Genomic DNA, 21,359 nt, shown 5'->3' with positions numbered 1-21,359 from the left:
CGTGCCCCTCATGACTGGTACTCTGCCCATTCATCATGCCTTCCCGAATGACTTGCCGAGAATGGTGACAGTTCTAGGCGCGAAGTACCCCTGACCCGTTGCTATCGCAGGGGTTCTCCACAGGGCACTGATCGGCCATACCAAGCCAAAATAAGCAGGGACTGTCTAACGCATCAATGGAATGGTCCAGGAAATAACAACCAACGCCCCTGGGAAAGCCATCCCACGCTCTCATGCGGGAAATCAGGAATGCCATGTCTTTATAGGGTATATTAGCAACGTAGAACCTGCTACCGAGTAGTTGTTGAATTTTTTTCTTTCTCTTGGCTCTTCCTTGGAGTCATTTGTACCTCAAGCCGTCAGATTGTGTGCTGATCGTGCTATTCCAACTCTAAAAGTGCCAAGCTTGGGATTTCCTCGCGACTATCTTAATATTCCCTAATATAGGAACACAGATTTACCGAGTGTGCAAGATCCCGTGCAACGTTTCAGTTCCTGACTATCACGTTTCAAGGGTCAGCGCCAGACCCTTGGTGGTGCTGTGTGATTGGTGGTGGATTAGATTGGCAGCGCCGGCGCATGCGATAGGTGGAGACTTTTGATTCAGGAACAGAGTGAGTAACTTGATCTCTTCATTCACTGTTTTTTTCCCTTCTTCCTTTCTTTAAATCTTCAGTCACTCTTTCCCTGGAGGATAGATCGCGCTTGCAAATAGCCTGGTGCTGCACTTTTCACGCTCTCATCCTCCATTCCATTCCTTTGTTCCTCTCGAACCTCTTTCATATACATTCAGTACTGGTTACTGAATTGTCTCAGTTTTAAAAGGTCTTTTTTTATCTATTCGCTGCAGGTTCAGCGATAGTCATCTTGAAGATGGCCAACTTTCAATCCTCGATCATGTTGTTTCTCGCCCATTTCATCTTGTTGTTGGGCTTACCGACTGCCCTGGTGGGCGCGGTCCCAATGAATCCAAATGGTCTGGAGATTTCCAAACGGGCTACCTCCAGCTACTGGATGGCCAATATTAAGCGCCAGGGTGTTGCACCTTTTAACAGCAATGCTGACTATAAGGTTTTCCGCAACGTCAAGAACTTCGGCGCCAAAGGTATGTCAGGATCGTCCCCTTGTGGATTGCCAGGCTAACTGTTCTAGGTGATGGCTCTACGGATGATACTGCTGCCATTAACAAGGCCATCTCCTCTGGTGACCGCTGTGGTAAGGGTTGCGATTCATCTACTACTACCCCGGCTATTGTATACTTCCCACCCGGTACCTATGTGGTGTCCACGCCTATCGTCCAGTACTACTACACCCAGATCGTTGGTGATGCCACCGATCTGCCCATCATCAAGGCTGCCGCTGCCTTCACTGGCATGGCGGTCATCGATTCCGACCCCTATGAGGACGATGGTGCCAACTGGTACACCAACCAGAACAACTTCTTCCGCGGTATTCGTAACCTGGTTATCGACCTTACTGCCATGCCCAAAGGCTCTGGTGCTGGTATTCACTGGCAGGTGGGCCAGGCGACTAGCCTTCAGAACATTCGCTTCGAGATGGTCAAGGGTGGTGGCATTGCCAACAAGCAGGAGGGTATCTTCATGGACAATGGCTCCGGTGGTTTCATGTCGGACTTAACTTTCAACGGTGGCAACTACGGCATGTTCCTCGGAAACCAACAGTTCACTACTCGTAACCTGACATTCAATGACTGCAACACCGCTATCTTCATGAACTGGAACTGGGCATGGACTTTCAAGTCGGTCAACATCAACAACTGCGAAGTTGGCTTGAACATGTCTACTTCGCCGTCCAACCAGACCGTTGGTTCCGTCATGATGCTTGACAGCAAGCTCACCAACACTCCCACTGGAATCGTTACCGCGTGGTCTAAGAAGAGCATTCCTAACGGTGGTGGCACTTTAGTTCTCGACAATGTGGACTTTTCTGGTTCTAAGGTTGCCGTTGCTAGTATTGATGGCGACAGCATCCTCACTGGTGGGTCTGTTGTTGCCAACTGGGTCCAGGGTAACACCTACACCCCCGGTTCCATCAGCAAGCGTGCCGTCCAGGTGGATGAGGATGAAGTTGTTACCGTGACCAAGACTGTCATGCAGACTGTGGAGGCTTGCCCCGCAAATCTTGCTTCCACTCTCTCCACCAGTAACGGTGCTGAGACCAGTCAGGTTACTTTTGCTCTCCCCACTGACTCCGGTAGTGAAGAGCGTACCATCCGCGTGGGCACGACAGCTGTTGCTTCAGTCATCGGTGCTGTCACTCCTGCTATAATTGCCACCCCCAAGCCCACTACGAAAGAACTTACCCTTGTTCTCTCCGGCGAGCACACTGTCGTTGCTACTGGTAAGCACACAGCAGCTGTCACCGCCACCGGTGCGCACACTGTCGCTACTGGCACCATTGCAGCTGTTAGCACTGCTCAGAGCTCCCATGCTGTCAACTCTGGCTCCGGTTCTAGCGGTAGCACGGGCACATGCGGTGTTAACCAGGCCGTCGAATCTGCCCGCGTTCAGTCTACTGTGACGTCTAACAAGCCAGCGGATCTCCTGGTCGATGGTGCCGTCTTTGAAAAGTCCAAACCTTTGTACGAGGATGTTCCCGCCTCCTCCTTCATCAGTGTCAAATCCGCCGGTGCCAAAGGTGACGGTTCTACCGACGACACCAAGATCCTTCAAAAAATTCTGAACAGCGCCACCTCTGATCAGGTTGTCTACTTCGACCATGGTGCGTACGTCATCACCGACACCCTCAAGATTCCCAAGGATATCAAGATTGTTGGTGAGATCTGGCCTATGATCATGGTCCAAGGCAGCAAGTTTGCCGACGAGCAGAACCCCGTCCCGGCTATTCAAGTCGGCCAGAAGGGCGAGTCAGGCTCCGTCGAGATCAGTGATCTTGTCGTCATGACCAAGGGTGCTGCCCCTGGCGCTATCCTAATGGAATGGAACGTCGCTGCTTCTTCCCAGGGTTCGGCCGGTATGTGGGATGTCCACTTCCGTGTTGGTGGTGCCGCTGGATCGGAATTGCAGGGTGACACTTGTCCCAAGACTCCCCACGTCACCACGGATCCCAAGGCTGAGTGTATGGCTGCCTTCCTGCTCCTCCATGTCACCGAGGAAGCAAGTGCTTACCTTGAGAACACCTGGATGTGGACTGCTGACCACGATCTTGACCTTGCCGCTCACGCCCAGATCAACGTCTACACTGGCCGTGGTATCCTCATCGAGTCCAAGGGCCCGGTCTGGCTGTTGGGTACCGCGTCTGAGCACCACCAGCTGTACAACTATCAGGTGTCTAACGCTGAGAACGTCTTCATGGGTCTAATCCAAACCGAGACCCCCTACTACCAGTCCAACCCTGGCGCTCTCACCCCGTTCACTCCCCAGCCCAAGAAATGGAACGATCCTGACTTTTCTACTTGCACCACCGCTTCCTGCCGCAAGTCATGGGGTTTGCGTGTCCTGAACTCCTCGGAAACCTACATCTACGGCGCTGGTCACTACAGCTTCTTCGAGAACTACGCCCAGTCCTGCCTTAACTCCGAGGACTGCCAGGAGAACATCGTTGAGGTTGATTGCTCCGATGTCCACATTTATGGTCTTACCACCAAGGCATCGGTGAACATGATCACCTCCAACGGCATCAGTCTTGTCCCCGAACACCCGAACCAGAGTACCTATGGCTCGACCATTGCCCTGTTCGAGCAAACTGTCTAGATACCTGTGAAGATTGACTAAGACTGATATCTTGATATTTCTGTTCCGGCTAATTTTTTCCCTTTCCTGTTTGCATCTTTACCATATTGGATCTCCATCCTGTGGCCTTCTTTTATTCTTTTAGAACTATGGCGGATCGTTGGATTTGTGCTTTCGCACTGGAGGCATTGTGATACCACTAGATACCTGGGCTTTGTATGACGAGATCATCAATAGATATGTGATCCGCAATGATAAATGACCGATCCCATCATTTCCTTCAATATCGTAGTTTACAGTGATCACAGCTCACCCTTTCCTAATCAAATCTGAGCGAGGTCTACTCGAGGCGAGGATATGCACATGTATGCCGCTAAATAAAGTCTTCAAGTCATTATATTCATTCAAATGTTGTATTCACATCACAAAAGCAGAAAATTGAAATCATTAGGCCGTTCTCTCGCCAACTGAATCCAAGAAGAGAGCCGATCATCCGAAACATTCCACCAAGTCTCCAAAAACTCAAGAACCCTCGCCCGATCCAACGTCCGACTGAGCCGCATAACATCTTTGAAAGCACCTTCGACAAATCTCTGACTCGGCCGATCACCCCTCAACTCTGTCCCCGCAATAAAAAGCGGCCACACGAGATCCTGCGCCCACATTCCGTTTTTTGTCTCGGAAAGACGCCGCACGTGGCTGAGGATCTGGTCTCGGGAATGGTCCACATCTATCACCGTGCCGCGGAGCTGCGGGAAGGCCTGGGCGCTGTAAATCAGGTTTGCGTGGTAGAACATCCACACAACGAGTTCGAAGTCGTTGCGGTCAGACTCGGACCAAAAGTTGACTTTCTGACTAAGATAGAAGCTTTTGATACGCGCGGATTCGATTTGGTTGTGAATGTCTTCGATCTGGGCGTAAGGAAGCGGAGTCTGCGAGCGGCTCTGCAGTCGCTCGAGTTGGGTGATTTGATAGATTATGCGGATGAAGTCGGCGACTGCGGCGTCTTCGGTACTCGTAGGTGCTGTGCGAAGGTTACTGATTACATTCATGTCGTCAAAGGCGGTTAGATGAGTCCACACAGAGGTGGAGTAGAATTCCTGAAGGAGGAATTCTTGGATGCGGATCAGTTGCTGGTGGAGGGAGGATTGGCTTTCTCCAACGAGGATCAGTTCGCGTGCGGCGAGGAGGTGGATCTTCCATCCTGATGACTGGGCTGATAAAAGTTGGTTATTACATAGGATCAGCACCGAGGCCAGTGTCATGGACGCGTCCGGGCTGGCTTGCGGCGAAGGCGAGGTCGTCAAGTCCCTCAGTTCCTTAGCAAGGAGTGCTAGGGCTTTATTCTGGTACGCATCTGAGATATTCTGAAACCTGACGAACCAGGGATCCTGGGGAGGGTACTGAGAAGCCAGATCATGTGCAGCGAGTGCAAGAACGGAGGAAAGGACAGTCTCCGAGTTCTCAGCCAGAGGTAAGATGATCTGTCTCCAAGGGTTTCCCGGGCCATCGATCCAGGCCAGTCGATGCGCCACCCGCTCCTTAAACCACGCAAGCAGCCGTGAAGCATGCGGAGGCCTGGGACCAGACAGACTGAGATCGATAGAAGGCGAACCCATCGGATTTACCGGCTGAGTTCTTAAAAAGTCGATCTCAGACCCAGCATTCTCACCCGATGTGCCAACTGCAGCACCGACAGCCAAGAGCGGATTCACTACATCGGCACCCTCGCGCACTGGGATCGTCTGTCCCTGCAATCTACCGCGAGATGCGACACCCTGGCCCCATTTAAGCTGAAGGCCGTAGCCTAAACACTCAAGACCTCGCTTCCCACATTTTGTACAACCAGGTAAGCTGCGATCGCACTTGATGCGCCGCCTCTGGCAGGTTGGACAATCTAGGCTGATATCAGCGACTGCGCGCTAAGATTAGGTATAGTGATGTTACCTTTTGTGGGTGGGGGTTGCGTAGACCGCTCTGACATGTCCCCATCCGACGGGGATCAAATGAACCTAGTCCGGACCAGACTGGACCTATTGAATACGGCGTTTGTACGGTATCTGGAAATTTATGCTGACTTGGAATCCCCGGAGGTTGAAGCCCGATGAAATTCCATATCGTTAGTCATCGCACTAGACCTAATTGAGAACTAGTGCGGATTCAGTTCATGCCTACGCAGTTGATTAGTAATTTCCTGATGATTCCCGTCCCACTCGGTCCACTCCACTTATACTTGATAAAACACAATGTCAACAACGAAACCACGGGGTCCATATCTTGTCGGGGCTGCTTCGGAGCGGCGGTGTTGGACATGTCGCGGTAAGGGATAAACTGGTTTGGCTTGACCTAATCTTGTCAAGATTCTAAGACATCATCAGATCGAAAGTTATCCTGTGATCTGGGGCGTCCGTACTGCCAGAACTGTGCAACATCGGGCCGCACATGCCTGGGTTATGGATTACGTTTGAGTTGGCCTGCGAACGGGTCCCGAAGAAGTCGCACTGCCGCAGTTCCGTCACATGGTACTAAAGCCACACATTTTATCAACACATTGACGACGGATGTCGAGTTTTACATGCATCCAGACAATTTAGGTTCTCTAACCCCAAACTTAATGATTTTGAATTTGTTACATGGTCAACTGGTTACTGACTTGATTGTGCTGATGTAGCTAAATTACCGATTCGCAATTCCTGTATTTTTCCACTATCGAATCTCGCAAATGCGCAGCCAGATATGGGTGACGGGCATCATTTGGTCACATATTGTAATGAACTCCATCGAATTCAAACTTGTAGCGCACTTCAAGATTGACTAATACGTTACAGTTATGGTAACAGTGATCAGATCCTTGAGCCCGATTCGAGAAGATGGGGATAAACTTTGGAAATTACTGTTTCAACTCTCCTTCTCTGATGATTCAGCAGGGTCCATGGCCGTCCTACGAGCAATGTTGTCCCTAGCATCCTTATATCGGTATGGACAGGTTGATGAAGCTCTCCGACTAAAGGTGGCAGCTCTGAATTCCTTAAATGCTTCGATGAAAGGGAACGTCACAACAACAGAGATTTATCAGCACACGGCTGTCGGAATGTTACTCTGTGCTTTTGAGGTATAGTACATATCCGTCGAAAGAGACAAGCCCACTCTAATATCATTTAGGTATTCATACCGTCCGAAAGCTCTTTTCAATGGCCGTTATATGTTTCTGGCGCCAAAAGCATGCTCCATAAGATATGCGACGGAGGGCATCCAAAACTCATGGAGGTGGACTTCCTTGTACTGTGGGTGCACTATCACGATATTCTCGGCAAGTTCACCTCGAGACATTGGAAGGTTCAGTCTGCAGAAAATGCATCCTTATTCAAAGTCCCAGGCATGGCTTCCACTCTGGTCTCCTCGGTAGCCAATGAATCGGTGGGCATCGAAATATTTTGTGGCGTGAAGTTTGAACTGACAAATGCCCAGGTCCTTGGCATCTTTGGCTGCTCGCTGGAGATGATCAACATTATCGCTAGAATGGCGAATATCACGCCTTATACTATAAAGCCCGACAGTGTTCAATACGCCGAGCAGAATATTTTAAGTTCCATCGAGCATGACTTGATGACAATTAAGCAAGCCACCACGTATCTCCAAGGAACAAGCACTCCCGAGGAAGTGGACCACGCGAGTAAAGTCTCCCAACTATACCGACTCTCAGCTTTGATCTACTTCGAGCGTGTATTGACGAACTCGTCTACTGGCCGATTGACAAGATGGGTCTCTGAAGCTTTCGAACTCATTCCGCAGTTGTCTCTATGCGAACGCCCATTTCCACTGTTTTTTGTAGCCTGTGAAGCAAATACTGAAATGCAACGCGGGCTGATTCTTTCTCTTTTGAGAAGAACAGAGCAACAATTGAGCCAGTGGAGGTTACATGACCTACAAGGGATGATAGAATCGATGTGGGTACAACATGACCTCTCTGCAGATTTGGAGGAAATGAACTATGTGGAATCCCTGAATGCTGTGTTGTCTTCGAGCAAACTTTTACCAACATTAGCATGACATGAAGTTGAAGTTGAAGTTAAAGTTAAAGTTGAAGTTGAAGCTGAAGTTGACTATGTGGATGTTCATAGATCCCGGTACACTCGATTATTTCCAAGCACTCTTTCCCTTTTAAATATCTGCCAACTCGCTCCCATCACCCTGTTCCCAAGGGTGTTCTTGCTCCACCGAAAGTATCAGTTCTTCATGTGCTGCTGTCCGAGGTGTGATATGCAGCTTGCATGGCACTGGATGACTGATAACTCCAGGCTGGAATTCTGCCTTTACCTCGGCCCCATTCTCAGGTTTGCTGATTTGAAACACAGCGAGGGACTTTGCAACACTAAGCCATACTGTTATATCTGCCAAAATTCGGCCGGGGCAGATACGACGCCCAAAGCCGAACACAAAGCCGTGTGGGTCCATCTCAGGGTTAACCTTTAGGAAGCGTTCTGGGTTGAAGGCCATAGGATCATGATATAACTCCGGATCATGCATAATACCCCTACTGTGAGTTAGAACAAAAATTCTGAGAAAGACCATGGCAAGATTTATCACCCACCAAATATTTGGCAACAGAAGAGAACCCTTGGGAATATAATATCCATCGTACATATCGTCAGCCGTCGATGCATGTGGTAGCCCCATCGGTATAACAGTATGCCAACGGAAGACCTCCTTGACTACTGCGTCGACATAGGGCAGGCTTTTGCGGTCTGCTGCTGTGGGTAGTCGACTAGACCCGATAACTCGGTCAATTTCAGCTTGTGCCTTATGTTGGACTTCCGGGTTCAATGCCATAGCGAGGAAAAACGCGCCAACAGAAGAAACAGTCTAGTCTATGTTAGTAAGTGTATCGATCCAAAGGAGAATATAGCATACAGTGTCGGCGCCTGCACCGTAAAGCGATGCAGTGGTCCATCTCGCAACCAGCTCCTCCTCCGATCCGGACGACGGAATACCATCTAATTTCAATATATCAGAGAGAAAAGATGGTTCGTATTTGCCATCTTCTATCCGCTGTTGAACAAGGGCGTAGGGCTTTCTTGCCACGTCCTCGAGACTTTTTCTGAACTCCAGCGCGGTTCGCTTGAACCCAGCTCCTGGAAACCAGGCTGGGACATGTCTTACTTCATTGGCATTAGCTTTCGTACAAAAGTCGCCATTGTATTTTCATCAACTTACATGCTGGTATCATATCAACAAGCCAAGTGCCCGGTGTCGCGGCAACTGAGAATTGCTCAAGGGCCAAATTAACAAGGTCCACCAGCAGATCTGGCTTGTGTGGTTCAATCCTATAGCCATATGCGATTTTGAGAATGACCGCTCCAGCTTCACTATTTCCATGTTATTATCCGAGCTCTGTCTCTAGTATTGTATGAGATTACTGACGTCTTAATGTGCTGTGTGAGGTTCTCTTGGTCTTTTAGAATACGCCACAAAAGGCGATGGGCTTCCACCTCCTGGAGAGGAATATGTTGCAAAGCGACTTTCTCGGAGCCAAAGTATGGTTTCAAAAGTTTTCGATATGCTTTAAATCGGTCTGTGTATGGCTGCATGGATAAGGCATGTCCCCAACCTACCCTATTATAGTGTAAGCTTCAATATTTTGACATTTCCCTTTTCCACTTAAATTGAATGGGCTTTCAAACTGACATTTCAGACGCAAAAACCATATGCGGTCGGGATGAGTACAGCATAGCGCGCTTGCGTAATAGCTCTAATGCTGTCTCTGCATCATTTATGATGACGATGGTCTGCCCCATGACCGTCACAGAGCTGATGGGCCCTAAGTGTTTGTATCAGCAACAGAAGAACGATGTTTTTTGACCATATGGATATGGCTTGAGCCTACCATATAGATCTTTATGCTTCAGCCAATGCATCCAATCTTGTACCCCTGGAGGCGGCAAGTCGGCGATGTTACCCACGATTGGCTTAGGTGGCGGACCAGGGGGCAGTGGGCCTAATGGTCTTTTGCGATTAACCCATAATTTCGTGATATAAAGAGCAAGGAGCCCCAGTATGGCGTTCAAAAGCACCTTGAACATCCTGACAGGTCACAAAATTGAAACGTGGGGAGAGCAGAGGGAAGTTCTAATTAAAACTGATCGCATAAATATGGGTCCAGTAGTCATTACTTTTATTCATTCGGTCTAGTCTCTTCCTGTTTTTACTTTGACACGGTTGTGTGTGCGTGTGCTCTTGCACTATACTTGCGCCGACGTATCCGTAGTTCAAAAGGCACCGAGCGAACCATAGTTGTCCGATATCATACATTCTCGGGGGACCTCGACCGCTATTCCGTGATGAACGGGTCCATAACTGTGACCTGTCATGTCAATCAGACTACATTACCCTAGCTAAACAGGTAACGATCTGCAAACATGGTGAAATCATTGTCGGTTCTTTTCCCCTTTTGGCGCTCTGACGGTAGAGTAGTACGGACTTAGCTTTCTTCAAATGCACTTGATTCTGGTAAACATTCACTCATTGGCTGCATGATCGTAACCGCAAGCCCCATAGTGGCTCCGTGCGGGGTTTCTATCCCGCTTGAAATCCTGTTAAGCGGAATAGTGAACCTAACCAATTGAGTCTTGACGGCTTCCCCCTTTGGGCCTGATACAAGTGGCGCTATCGCGCTATTTTAACAACGAGAAACAATGGGCTTGTCCATAAAAGCTTATTGGCTAACAACCGATGACTTTCTGCGCAGAACATGATCTAGATTAATGCAGAACCGTCAAGTTTGCAAAAGTTTTCTTCATGCTTTTCAGATTTAATTTGAACGAAGACTTGTACTCCGTATTATCAAGGGATTCGAGGCATCATAGGCCTATTTATCAGCAACCTTTTACAGCCAATCGATTTGTGCATGTGGTGCAACCAGGTAAAGTTTAGTTGGCCAAGGCTTCCATGGTCTGATTTCCAGGTCCCGATCTTGCCCGCCGTACTCTGTACACCAAGTTGAAGATGACAAGTTTCAACTCGATTGTTTCTCCTTTCAGGCGGTGAGTAAGCAGAATATTTGATGACTCATCACATCAGCTTATGCTGAGTCATCAAAACCGATTGGCGTGACTGTGACTCGCTAGCATGTCACCAACCTTGGAGGTCTGCTTAATTTTCTTTTTGTTACTTGGTCGTGCAAATATTATTGACATCAAACAATTCAGCTGACATATGATGGAATTGTGGGATTTGTGTAGGAAGAATGGCGATGAGCGGTGAACGATTGAAACTCCCTTGATATCAAACCGAACATTGGAGGCCATTCGTATATATTCCCCCTACTGGCTGTTAATTGGCACTTTGTCCAATGTTTCGGCAGAGCCTGTGATCAAGGGCCTGACTTCTCTGATTTCCCTGAGTCAACTTGAATTAGGGAGTCTTGGGACCAACTCCGACCGAGGTCGAAAATGGAAAAGCGCCCGAGCGATCACTTTTACCTGGACACATTGACACACAAACTAGACCGATCTATATTCTCAGAACTCCGAATTGGGCCGTGGACTCCTGTTTTGTTGAAGTGCGATGCTATTTAACCTGAAACCTAACTGGCGCGTGGAACCAGCCTTGGCAAGCCTTAAACAGGAACGTTGCCGGAGGTCCTGATTCATGCGGTGGACTCGAGTGACTGAGATCCTACAGAGAAATATCGCCGGTCTCACCACGCGCCTTACAGAGGGGATTTATTTCTTCGGGGAGGCCAGGGGTCAAAGTGTTTCAAATTGAGTTTATTGACAGCTTCATAGTGGGCCATATTTTCACGTTGTTTGTGGTTGATTAAGCTTCTAGTCTGACAGGGTCTGGTCATGAAAATGAAGGCGAATCTATATAAATCATATGATGGCCCCGGTATTGGCTCGTCAAGCTGCTTTGTTCTTTCAATTCTACTTTCATTCTTTCTCTCCGGTCTGTGACCGTGCAGTCTTTTTGCCTTTCCATTCGTTATACTTGAACGGTGCTGGTTTACCGATCAATTCCATTCTTTCAAAATGAAGCAATTCACGCCTATCGCCCTCGCCGGACTCATTTCCCTTGTCCACGGCCATGGCTTCGTCAGTAGCCCAACACCTCGCTACCCAGGATCGGCTTTTGAGGCTGCCTGCGGGCAACAAGCCTACGATACCGAGACCTCCGATGTCTACGGAAACATCCAGGGCATGTTGCAAGTTGCCGACAGCCAAAGCGACTACAATGCTGCCGAGTGCGATGCCTGGCTGTGCAAGGGCTTCAAGTACGCCGACAACAACGTAACTTACTCGTACACGGCGGGTCAGACCGTGGACTTCGATGTCACGATCCACGCTCCGCATACGGGTGTCGCCAACGTCTCGGTTGTCGATACTGCTTCCAACACTGTCATCGGTAGCCCGTTAATTTCCTGGTCCGTCTATGCTTCCGTCTCGACCGGTGTGGCGGCGAACAACACCCAGTTCAGTGTGGTTATCCCCGATGATCTGGGTGACCAGTGCATTACTGGTGGTGCTTGTGTGCTACAGTGGTACTGGTACGCCGAGTCCATTGACCAGACATATGAATCTTGTGTCGACTTTACTGTCGATGGATCTGGCTCGGGCTCTACGGTTTCGACCACTACCTCCAGCGCTTCCACTCAGGCCACTTCCTCGACATCTTCCACGTCCTCAACTTCTACCACTCCTATCCCCGAGACAACCATGCTGGCTGAGACAACCAACCCGGCGGAGACTGCTACTTCGACCGAGACTCCCACAGTGGCTGTGACCACTGCTCCGGCGGAGACCTCCTCGTCCGCAAGTCTGATCGCTAGCACTACCTTTACCACCAAGCTCCGTGCGTCTGGCTCCGTGACTACCCCAAGCAGTGTTGCTACTTCTGAGTCGATTCCCGTCAATGGCTCCGCCGAAGAGAAGTTAAGCTGGGTGGAGAGTGTATTCAAGTACCTTGTCGGTGACAGCTAACTTTTCTGTATGGTTGACAATTAACCTTTATATTCTTGATTTACAAAGATGTAACAAAATGTGACTTGACAACTCATATTGAGAATCAAAATGCATAAAATACCTAATGCCTAATGTATCGGATATACTCCACATGGAGATCATAACTCCGGCTTCTCCACTTTCCGGTGAGCTCAAAAGATAATTTTTTGTCGCCAAAAAATACATGCACTATGTACTGTGCACTGTGCAATCTGCAACTTTAATTTTCGTACTCCGTATGAAGCTTCTAGCAAGAACTAGGTAGTATAGATGTATTTATTCCCTTACTCGTAACACATGGAAATCAATAGTTCAATTCGAACTCCTGCCAAGGTGCCAAGCCGATTAGATAAGCACAGCCACTTTTTTCTCTCCCTTTCATCATTGAAATAATTGCTTCCCCTTACGCCTCCGCCCTTCATTCTTCATAATTTTAGTGCCGTCACAATGGAGGAACATATCCGTCAAAGTCTCTCCAACCACCCGCATGCTTTGCATCATTTGCATAGCAGCAGCCCACACTCCTCCCGATCAATGACTCCCCGCCAGAATGAGGGCACCTCGAGCGCCCTCGAGCACGAATCTATAATCCACAACCGCCCTGGTAGCCCCGATGAAGAGGGCCAGCTTCCACCCCGATACACCGCCGAGAGTGACCCCTTTAAGCTGGCCTCGAAGCTCAAGACCGAGGACGAGATTCGACAGATGAAGGCCAATACTTCGCGGAAGCGTGACAGCACAAAGGCCATGGAGATGGTACAAAAGGCAGGCGTTGCGGGCAAGCAATTTCTTGTTACTCGCAAGCTGCAAGACTTCTACGAGAATCAGAATGAGACCATCGAGCGGATGTTGAAGCCCGTCGAGGAGCATGTGCGTGCGGCCCGCGAGCTGAACAGCGAGAACAGTTTGAAGTACAAGATTGCCGTGTACGCCAGCTTTGCTGCAAACATCATTCTGTGTGGTGTGCAAATATACGGTGCCGTATCCTCTGGATCTTTGTCACTGTTCACTACCATGGCGGACGCCATCTTTGACCCCTTGTCCAACTTGACTCTGTTGCTGTGCAACAAGGCCGTCAACCGAGTTGACGCTCGCAAATTCCCTGCTGGAAAGGCCCGTATTGAGACAGCCGGTAACATCTGCTTCTGTTGTCTCATGACTGCTGTTTCGCTCATCATTATCGCCTTTTCCATTCGTGAGCTTGTAGAGGGCTCCGACACTCTTAAAGCTCCCTTCCACCTGGCCTCCGTGGTCGCTGTCGCCGTCGCATTCTTCACCAAGCTCGGTCTATTCCTGTACTGCTTTGCTTTGCGCAACCAGGTCTCCCAGATCCGTATTCTGTGGGAGGACCACCGAAATGACCTGCTCATCAACGGAATCGGTGTAATGACTTCTATCCTGGGTAGTAAGGTCCGCTGGTGGATCGATCCTATGGGTGCTATCATCCTATCGTTGATTGTCAGTGGACTGTGGTTGCATTCCGCCTATGGCGAGTTCCAGCTCCTGATTGGTGTTACTGCGGACACCAAGATGCAGCAGCTGATCACATACATCTGTAAGTACTTAAGTTGTGTTGTAAGGAGAATGATACTGACTATCCACAGCCATGACCCACTCCCCTATGATCACTGCCATCGACACCGTTCGTGCGTACACGTCCGGCCCTCGTCTTCTTGTCGAGGTTGACATTGTCATGGATCCTGCCGCGACTCTTCGTGCGACCCATGATGTTGCAGAGGAGCTCCAGATCAAGCTGGAGTCTCTGCCTGATGTTGAGCGTGCCTATGTGCACGTCGATTATGAATTTGAGCATAAACCGGAGCACTTTCTCAAGAAAGAGCTGTGAAGTACGGAGTGCATGTATAGCCAGATTACTTATTTCGACCAAAATAGTACCTACTATCTTACTGAAATTTATTGTCGCTACTTCTGTCGCTTCAAGCCTTTACTTCTATAGCGTGATCATAATGCCCAGAATGAAGGGCCTCTGCCAACATCCGTAGTAATCGTTTGCATAGCTCTGAGGGTTGCCTCATCCCATGTCCACTTCAATGTCAGTGTCCCCCGACCTCTGTGAATAAGCCCCCAAAGATGACCTTCCAATGACGCCACCGATTTGAGCCACGTGCATCCTTGCAGTCGGGGTTGTTGCAAGGATCTCCCTTCTTGTGCCGGTAGTCGAAAGCCCCGCCTGCTTTGACTTTTGAATACTCGATCTCATAGCATCTACTGCACAAGTGATCGTTTGTGGTCAGTTTATACCACAAGGTAAAAAAGATCTCTCCAAAGAATGGGCCGCCCAAATATCTCATTGGGCACTTTCCACCCTAAGATTTCCTGCGTCTTGCACCGTGGGTGCTTGCACAATATTGGCCCGTCGGGCAAATACAAGAATTTGTCAAAATTTCTCAACTTTCCTCCTCAATCTGAAAGCATTTAATGCAGATGTCCGCGTATGCTTCGAGTTCATCCCCAAATTTGGGGTCCCATTCTCTGAGATCATCGAAAGTGATTTTAGAGTTCGTGCATGCTGGGTGCATGCATTTTGCTCCCATCTCTTCGGTGCGTTTGCGTTTCTGCATACGGTCCTCCTCTCGCTCCTTCTGTTGCTCTCTCTCATCCTCCTTCTCAAGCTCCAACTCTAGCTCTTTCTCGAGGCCGCTGTAAGAGATTGTCTTTGCCCGATTATGGCATGTAACACACACCCAATCGAACCCAGTCAATGTGTCCCCAAATTTCGTTTCCCACCTACGATATTGGACACTGAGCCTTTCGGGGGTCTTGCAGGTGGGGTGCGCACAAACATCTGCTTTATCGTGCCAGTATGTGGGTGACTTCGAAGGATATCTAAAGAGATATTCTCCTCGGGCAAAGCACTCACAGACCACTTCACCCGCTGCGACTTCATCACCAAACTCGGGGCTCCACCGCCGAAGATCATCTGTGATCTTCGACGGCTTCCTGCACTCTGAATGTTTGCATTCTGTACCCAACCCTCCGATCAAACTGCGTATCTTCTTGAGCTTTTCCTCGAGCTCCTGCTGGTAGTTATTCTTTGCCCACCTATAGCAGGGCCTGCAAACCCAGTCAGACCAAGTCAGCTCAGGCCCCCACTTTGGCTGCCAAAGGGAAAAGTCCACTTCTGGTTGACTCGGTTCGCAAAAACCCCGATTCTTTGTCGTGCATAGAGGATATGGGCAAGGCTTCAATGGATCGTGGATTTTATCCAGGTAACTTCGTTACGGAGGTATGTACAACCGGGATGTTGGCAAATCCAAACATTTGCCGGCTAATCCGAATATTGTGTGCTAGCTCCGCGGAAAAGATGCTGTTAAAAGAGTAATGAGAACCTCCCTTTGACTCCTGGAAACCCCCCAGCCAGGCGCTCACAATGGCCTCCAGCATGTATCCGAGCCTAGCATCCAAGCTTGGGCAGAATGCTGCAATCACGCGTCTTTTCTCGAGGCTGTTGATGTCCACAAGCCTGCGGTAGTAGTATGTTTGTCCAGCCTTTGGGTGTCTTACCTCTCTGGTGTGGACTTGGCCACGTTCTATTGATTGAGAAACCCACATATCCGGCCACCAATTGGCCAGATTTGATGACTGCATGCACGTACACGCCTGACTGGGTGATTAGATCAGCTGGTCGAAGATTTTGGAAGGCTTCCCCCCCTTCTCATCCAATTCAAAAGAAGCAATTGCTTCTTTGCCGAATCCAGCTAACATTGCGTAAAACAAATCATCAGCAGAGAAGTGCGTGAGGATTCGGTGGTACATGTAGCACATGCATTTCATATCGTGGTCCTCTTTCGCACACTCTTACAGGATTCTGATAGAGATCCAAAGGGCCTCCCTAGTTTTGTGTTTCATCGGGACTCCATGCTGCCAAGGGTGTGCATAGTAGCATCAATTGCTTGTGCGATTTTGTGAAGAATTTTTGGAATAGAAGCCTCCAGCTCGTCATCGGCTGTTCTCTTCTCCACGTCGGGCTTGGAAAGGTGGGGGGTAGTAAGGGACATAGTAGTGGTAGTGATGATGAATGGTAAAGTAGTGGAGGTGGTAAAGATAATGGTAGTGTTATTGATTATGGATAGTAAAGATCATAGTAGTTGTAGTGATATTGGTAGTATTAATAACAATGGTGGTGGAATGGTGGTGATCGTGATCGTGAAAGACTCAGCTTCAGGCGTGAGACTCCCATTCAGGTTGACAATGGGTAGTAAGGGCTGCTTCCAAGCAGCTTCATCGCAGCCTCATCGAGCCTTCATGAAACATCCTCATATGGTTTCAGAATTTACATAATCCTACTTTGGATACGCAATCATGGGTCCTCTCTCTAACTTAAGAACCATCCCAATCAAGGATAGAAATGACTACTAGAAGCTTTCCACCACGCTTTTTATATGGTACTGTGCCTTTCTAGGTAATTATATCATATCCTGATATATCTCCTACTCAATCTCCTTCTTAGTATCCTACCCAGTCTCCTACCCAGTCTCCTACCCAGTCTCCTACCCAGTCTCCTACCCAGTCTCCTCCTCAGAATCCCACTTAGTATTCTACCTCCTTTACTACTGGAATATTTAGATAGTTTAAGGGCTCTCTAAATTCATAATTAGGGGCAAAGAAAAGAAAGAAAAGAGAAGTGAAATAAGGAGGGGGAAGAAGAGTTAGGAGCTGATTCGAAATTCTATGAAAAGTCTCATGTATACCTAAGTAATGGAGTGGTAAGTAGATACAATAGTACTCTATCTATAGATAGAGTATTTATCTTGAATTCTGATATTGACTTCAGCTATAATAAAAATGGTATCTTAGAATTAATACTGATATTAGATTTACAATATCAAGATCAAATAACGCTTAGGTCGAGGGTATCCTTGACTACAAATCATCGTAGCTAGCACTCATGCTCCAAAGATTAGAATCTACCGTACGCGAATCAACGCTGTGCGGATTCATGTCCACGTTTGAGTCATTTGCAATATAGTTATCCGCAAAAAGGGTTCTTCCATAGTCATCAGTGCATAAAGCTTAACTTTAAGTATGGAAATAAGTCTTATAATCACCAATTTATGAATGGTAGGCTGGTCTATATACCCAATGAAAGTATTTATGGGACCGACTCTGGCGCTGACCAGCAACTGACTTAATCTCTTGGTGGGTTTGGAAGTATGGGCTAAAGCCGTATCCCGCATCTTCTTGGGTTTTGTACTAAATAGAGGCCTTGGTAGGATGCTGGAGGGGCTGAATTGCCGAAGGGGACCCTATCTTAGTTGGGTGTGATTCGGTGCGAATAAGACCGTGACTGTGTTCTATGCGATTGCCATTATGAGATGAAGTAACCCGAAAGTCGTACTAAGAATTCTTGGTTCTAGGATGGGGGGAGAGTGTGATAGTGAGTTTCGCTGGCACGCCCTCCTCGAGGATAAGCGCCTTGTCAAACCTAATATTTCGGAGTCGGTAGCGTATTTGGCCTGCCCGAGTTACCCCCTCAACTGGCAGAGTCATCTGAGTGCATTGATAGATTGCCTCGATAGCCATGGCACAGAATCCTGCCGTAGGGAAGACGATGTCGGTGCCTATCTTGTGGTCCAGAAGCTATGGAAGATTACGAAGGTCGAGTGTCTTCCGGAAAGTGGGCGCACTCTACGGAGAGTTGAGGATTTTACTGCCGAGTAAATCATGGTGGGGGAATGGGCGATATCGCTATTCTTTTGAGGTATCAGACTCATACTAGTACTTGGTGCGGTGGTTCCACGCGTAGTTTGGCAAATTAACGATTAGAGCCGGATGCTGAGCGTCAGACGGATTTTTGTTGACTGCGCTGAGGTCTAACCGGCCGCCGGCAATAAATAATCGGCTAGCTACGTTAAATAAAGATAGAGCCGAGGTTGGGCTACGCTTTGCCGCTGTAATGTAGGTGGTATTGCTGGCGTTACCTGATAGTGACTTCTTGATCTGGGCAATGGGGCCCGCTAAAGCACCGCTGGGACCTAGTTCAATCAAGAAGTCTGCTGACCCAGACGACAGCATGGAGCTACACGCTTCATTGAATCGCACCGGAGAGACCATGTTGGTCTTCCAGTACTCTGGATCAGCCTCTCTCAACATGGGCGAGCCAAGGACGGAAGAGAACATTTTCACTGCGGATTGGCCGGTCGGAGGTTTCCCGCAATGGGCCTGCAGCAAAGAGATGTACCGATCACCAATCTCAACCATATACTTAGAGTGATAGGCCAAATTGACCTGTAGCAAACGGGCGAAATGGCTATCTTGTTGGAGCCGGTCTTTGACATCATTCAGATGCTGAATCTTTCCAGAGAGCGTCACGCTGGAGCTGCTGTTAAAGCAGGCAATTTGCACAGTTTCAGAATTGGGCCCGATGTATCTCATCGCATCTTCTGCGCCTAGGCCAACAGCCATCATTCCGACGCCGGTTTCATTTGTTGGGGTTCCAGCCAATTCTTTGGCGGCCTGGCCACGGAAGAAAGCAATCTTTATCGCATCTTCGGGTGTTAAAAGACCTGCGGCGTAAGCCGCGGCAATCTCTCCGGAGGAATGGCCGACCACACTTTCGGGTTGAATTCCCCAACATCTAAGAAGATCAATCATGACCAGCTGTAGTGCGGTCACAAGTGGCTGAGAGAATTCAGGCTAACGTAAATGCTCTGGACTTCTGGGTTCCACCAGCTCTTCTAGCAATGACCAGGTCGGTGCCTAGAGCAAACTCTGTAGCGCGGAATCCAAGCCCTGGAGAATGTGCTTAGCTTGCGGGAATAGCTGCACCACACCTTTGCCCATTTGAGGCCACTGGGCACCTTAACCCGTGAACACAAAGCCAACACGAGGCCTCTCGGGCCTTCTTTTGCCAGTTACAAGAGAGGTATCATCCAGCTAGGGCCGCTCAGTGAGCAGAAAGCCGCGGGTGAAGAGACTACTTCGCTGGGCCAAGGTATGGGCCAGGTCTGATAGCTGGACTTTGACTCGGGGATTAAGGAGATGCCGCTGAAGGTCCGCAACATACTTCTTCAACGAAATGTCATCATTCGCGGAAGATGTGAGTAACTGGGGTCGTGTGTTTGGCGTATCCACGTCGTCATCAAAGAAGGAGTCAACTTTAGCGAAGGAGAACGCGTGCGGAACCTGTTTGTGACCCAAGAAGGAACCAGCATCCTGAATCACAACATGGGCATTAGAGCCGCCATATCCGAAGGAATTCACGGAAGCAATGCGAGAGGCAAAGTTCTTGGGCCAGGGCAAAGCCACACGGGAGGCTTTGACTTTGAGACCCTCAAAATCAATCTTTGGGTTTGGTTCGAGGAATGTTGGATTTCCCGGGATGACACCCTTCTCTACCGCCAGCACAGCTTTGATCAATCCGGATACTCCAGCGGCAGGCTCTGAATGTCCAATGTTACTCTTGATTGATCCAATTATCAGAGGTTGGTCCGCGGGCCGGGTGGCTGCGAAGACTGAAGCGGCAGCCGCGACCTCGATTGGGTCACCTGGATATGTATCAGCATCAGGCCTCAGAATTGAAAATGGCGGGCTGGCAAGACTTACCTGCTAGGGTACCTGTTCCGTGTGCTTCCTAATACCCCACCTCATTCATATCAGTGATGCTCGCGGCAGCAAATGCGGCACGCATGGCGGCGACTTGAGCCTCCCCGTTTGGACTGGCAATGCCTGGTGTCCATCCGTCACTATTTGTGGCAGTTCCGCGGATGATTGCGCGAACCGGATCCCCGTCCCGCAGGGCTGCGTCGAGTCTTTAAAGAATGATGGCGTTGATTGCCTCACCTTTACAATAGCCATCTGCCTTTGCGTCAAAAGTATGACAGCGGCCGCTTGCTGATGAGGCGGCACGCATAGCTCCCATGTCCTGATTTTGGTCGGGGCTGAGGTATAGGTTCGCTCCAGCCACAATTGCGCCTTCGACCTGGCCAGTTTGAATGTATCGGCAGGCAACATCAACGCTGACTAGACTGCCCGAGCATGCGGTATCGATGGTCATACTAGCTCCCCTGAGGTTCAGGAAGTGGCTGATGCGGTTACTCAAAATCGCGCGGCCCACTCCGATCGTCATCCCATCGACTCGGTCCTCAGGATCACGCATTTGCATATCTTGATAATCAACTGCATACGATCCCACGAAGCAGGCATAGGGGGCTCCGTTGAGGGATTCCAACGACAATCCAGCGTTCTCCATCGCCTCATAGACCACCTCGAGTAGCTGCCGCTGCTGGGGTCAAATAGAGATGGCATCAGCACTCGATATGTTGAAGAAACCCGAGTCAAAGTCGGCAGGATCAATGTCTTCGACGAACATGGCGCCCGGCGTTCGGACGGTATGGGGCTTCCCCGACCCGTCATAATGGCCTTGGAGGCTCCATCGTGAAGCGGGAGGGTCATTTCCCGCGACGCCTCCACGCTCGAGGAACTCCCAGAGCTTGCTTGGATTTGTGCTATGGCCCGGCAAGCGATTTGCTAGCCCAACTATCGCGATCGGATCCTGTCGGTATGGGCTTTTGGAGGCATTTGGCTCCTCTTTTCGCGGTCCTGGGACGGTATAGTTCTCGCCACCTGCATGATTGATGACCATCTTGCTGTTCCTAGTGTTATAATTTTGAGTTGCTTGTACCTGGGC

At 49.2% G+C, this 21,359-nt stretch overlaps 10 protein-coding genes across 10 annotated transcripts; 4 read left to right on the top strand and 6 right to left on the bottom strand.

The window, feature by feature from the left end:
* Positions 1–852: 852 nt before the first annotated feature.
* On the top strand, positions 853–3,734 carry N7520_010129 (glycoside hydrolase family 55 protein; the record flags this gene model as incomplete). The annotated part of the gene is made up of 2 exons (XM_057144063.1): positions 853–1,105; positions 1,153–3,734. Coding segments are annotated over 2 exons (2,835 nt in total), but the record flags the coding sequence as incomplete, so codon positions are not given.
* Positions 3,735–4,135: 401 nt separating this feature from the next.
* N7520_010128 (Zn(II)2Cys6 transcription factor) lies at positions 4,136–5,697 on the bottom strand (the record flags this gene model as incomplete). The annotated part of the gene is made up of 2 exons (XM_057144062.1): positions 4,136–5,610; positions 5,661–5,697. 2 exons carry the CDS (start codon positions 5,695–5,697, stop codon positions 4,136–4,138), a joined length of 1,512 nt encoding a protein of 503 aa, XP_056993350.1.
* A 1,277-nt stretch (positions 5,698–6,974) lies between these two features.
* On the top strand, positions 6,975–7,763 carry N7520_010127 (transcription factor domain-containing protein; the record flags this gene model as incomplete). Its single annotated transcript, XM_057144061.1, has 1 exon — positions 6,975–7,763. The coding sequence occupies one exon, from the start codon at positions 6,975–6,977 to the stop codon at positions 7,761–7,763; it is 789 nt and encodes a 262-aa protein (XP_056993349.1).
* Positions 7,764–7,874: 111 nt separating this feature from the next.
* N7520_010126 (cytochrome P450) lies at positions 7,875–9,793 on the bottom strand (the record flags this gene model as incomplete). The annotated part of the gene is made up of 7 exons (XM_057144060.1): positions 7,875–8,247; positions 8,305–8,576; positions 8,625–8,872; positions 8,928–9,079; positions 9,135–9,326; positions 9,399–9,531; positions 9,598–9,793. 7 exons carry the CDS (start codon positions 9,791–9,793, stop codon positions 7,875–7,877), a joined length of 1,566 nt encoding a protein of 521 aa, XP_056993348.1.
* Positions 9,794–11,740: 1,947 nt separating this feature from the next.
* On the top strand, positions 11,741–12,688 carry N7520_010125 (uncharacterized protein; the record flags this gene model as incomplete). The annotated part of the gene is made up of 1 exon (XM_057144059.1): positions 11,741–12,688. The coding sequence occupies one exon, from the start codon at positions 11,741–11,743 to the stop codon at positions 12,686–12,688; it is 948 nt and encodes a 315-aa protein (XP_056993347.1).
* Positions 12,689–13,156: 468 nt separating this feature from the next.
* N7520_010124 (cation diffusion facilitator family transporter) lies at positions 13,157–14,555 on the top strand (the record flags this gene model as incomplete). The annotated part of the gene is made up of 2 exons (XM_057144058.1): positions 13,157–14,264; positions 14,314–14,555. 2 exons carry the CDS (start codon positions 13,157–13,159, stop codon positions 14,553–14,555), a joined length of 1,350 nt encoding a protein of 449 aa, XP_056993346.1.
* A 562-nt stretch (positions 14,556–15,117) lies between these two features.
* N7520_010123 (uncharacterized protein) lies at positions 15,118–15,650 on the bottom strand (the record flags this gene model as incomplete). The annotated part of the gene is made up of 2 exons (XM_057144057.1): positions 15,118–15,543; positions 15,591–15,650. The coding sequence occupies 2 exons, from the start codon at positions 15,648–15,650 to the stop codon at positions 15,118–15,120; spliced, it is 486 nt and encodes a 161-aa protein (XP_056993345.1).
* Positions 15,651–18,067: 2,417 nt separating this feature from the next.
* On the bottom strand, positions 18,068–18,444 carry N7520_010122 (Acyl transferase/acyl hydrolase/lysophospholipase; the record flags this gene model as incomplete). The annotated part of the gene is given in 2 exon segments (XM_057144056.1): positions 18,068–18,310; positions 18,325–18,444. 2 exon segments carry the CDS (start codon positions 18,442–18,444, stop codon positions 18,068–18,070), a joined length of 363 nt encoding a protein of 120 aa, XP_056993344.1.
* Position 18,445: 1 nt separating this feature from the next.
* N7520_010121 (Acyl transferase/acyl hydrolase/lysophospholipase) lies at positions 18,446–20,921 on the bottom strand (the record flags this gene model as incomplete). The annotated part of the gene is made up of 6 exons (XM_057144055.1): positions 18,446–19,307; positions 19,372–19,462; positions 19,651–20,217; positions 20,276–20,303; positions 20,370–20,470; positions 20,519–20,921. 6 exons carry the CDS (start codon positions 20,919–20,921, stop codon positions 18,446–18,448), a joined length of 2,052 nt encoding a protein of 683 aa, XP_056993343.1.
* A 39-nt stretch (positions 20,922–20,960) lies between these two features.
* On the bottom strand, positions 20,961–21,314 carry N7520_010120 (Acyl transferase/acyl hydrolase/lysophospholipase; the record flags this gene model as incomplete). Its single annotated transcript, XM_057144054.1, has 1 exon — positions 20,961–21,314. The coding sequence occupies one exon, from the start codon at positions 21,312–21,314 to the stop codon at positions 20,961–20,963; it is 354 nt and encodes a 117-aa protein (XP_056993342.1).
* Positions 21,315–21,359: the final 45 nt, after the last annotated feature.

Source organism: Penicillium odoratum (assembly GCF_028828045.1).
Source record: "Penicillium odoratum strain IBT 22623 chromosome Unknown utg000006l_segment0_segment0, whole genome shotgun sequence".
In the NCBI taxonomy this organism is placed as follows: Eukaryota; Fungi; Ascomycota; class Eurotiomycetes; order Eurotiales; family Aspergillaceae; genus Penicillium; species Penicillium odoratum.
Note: the sequence above shows the minus strand (reverse complement) of the source record. Positions and strands in the feature narration are given on the sequence as shown.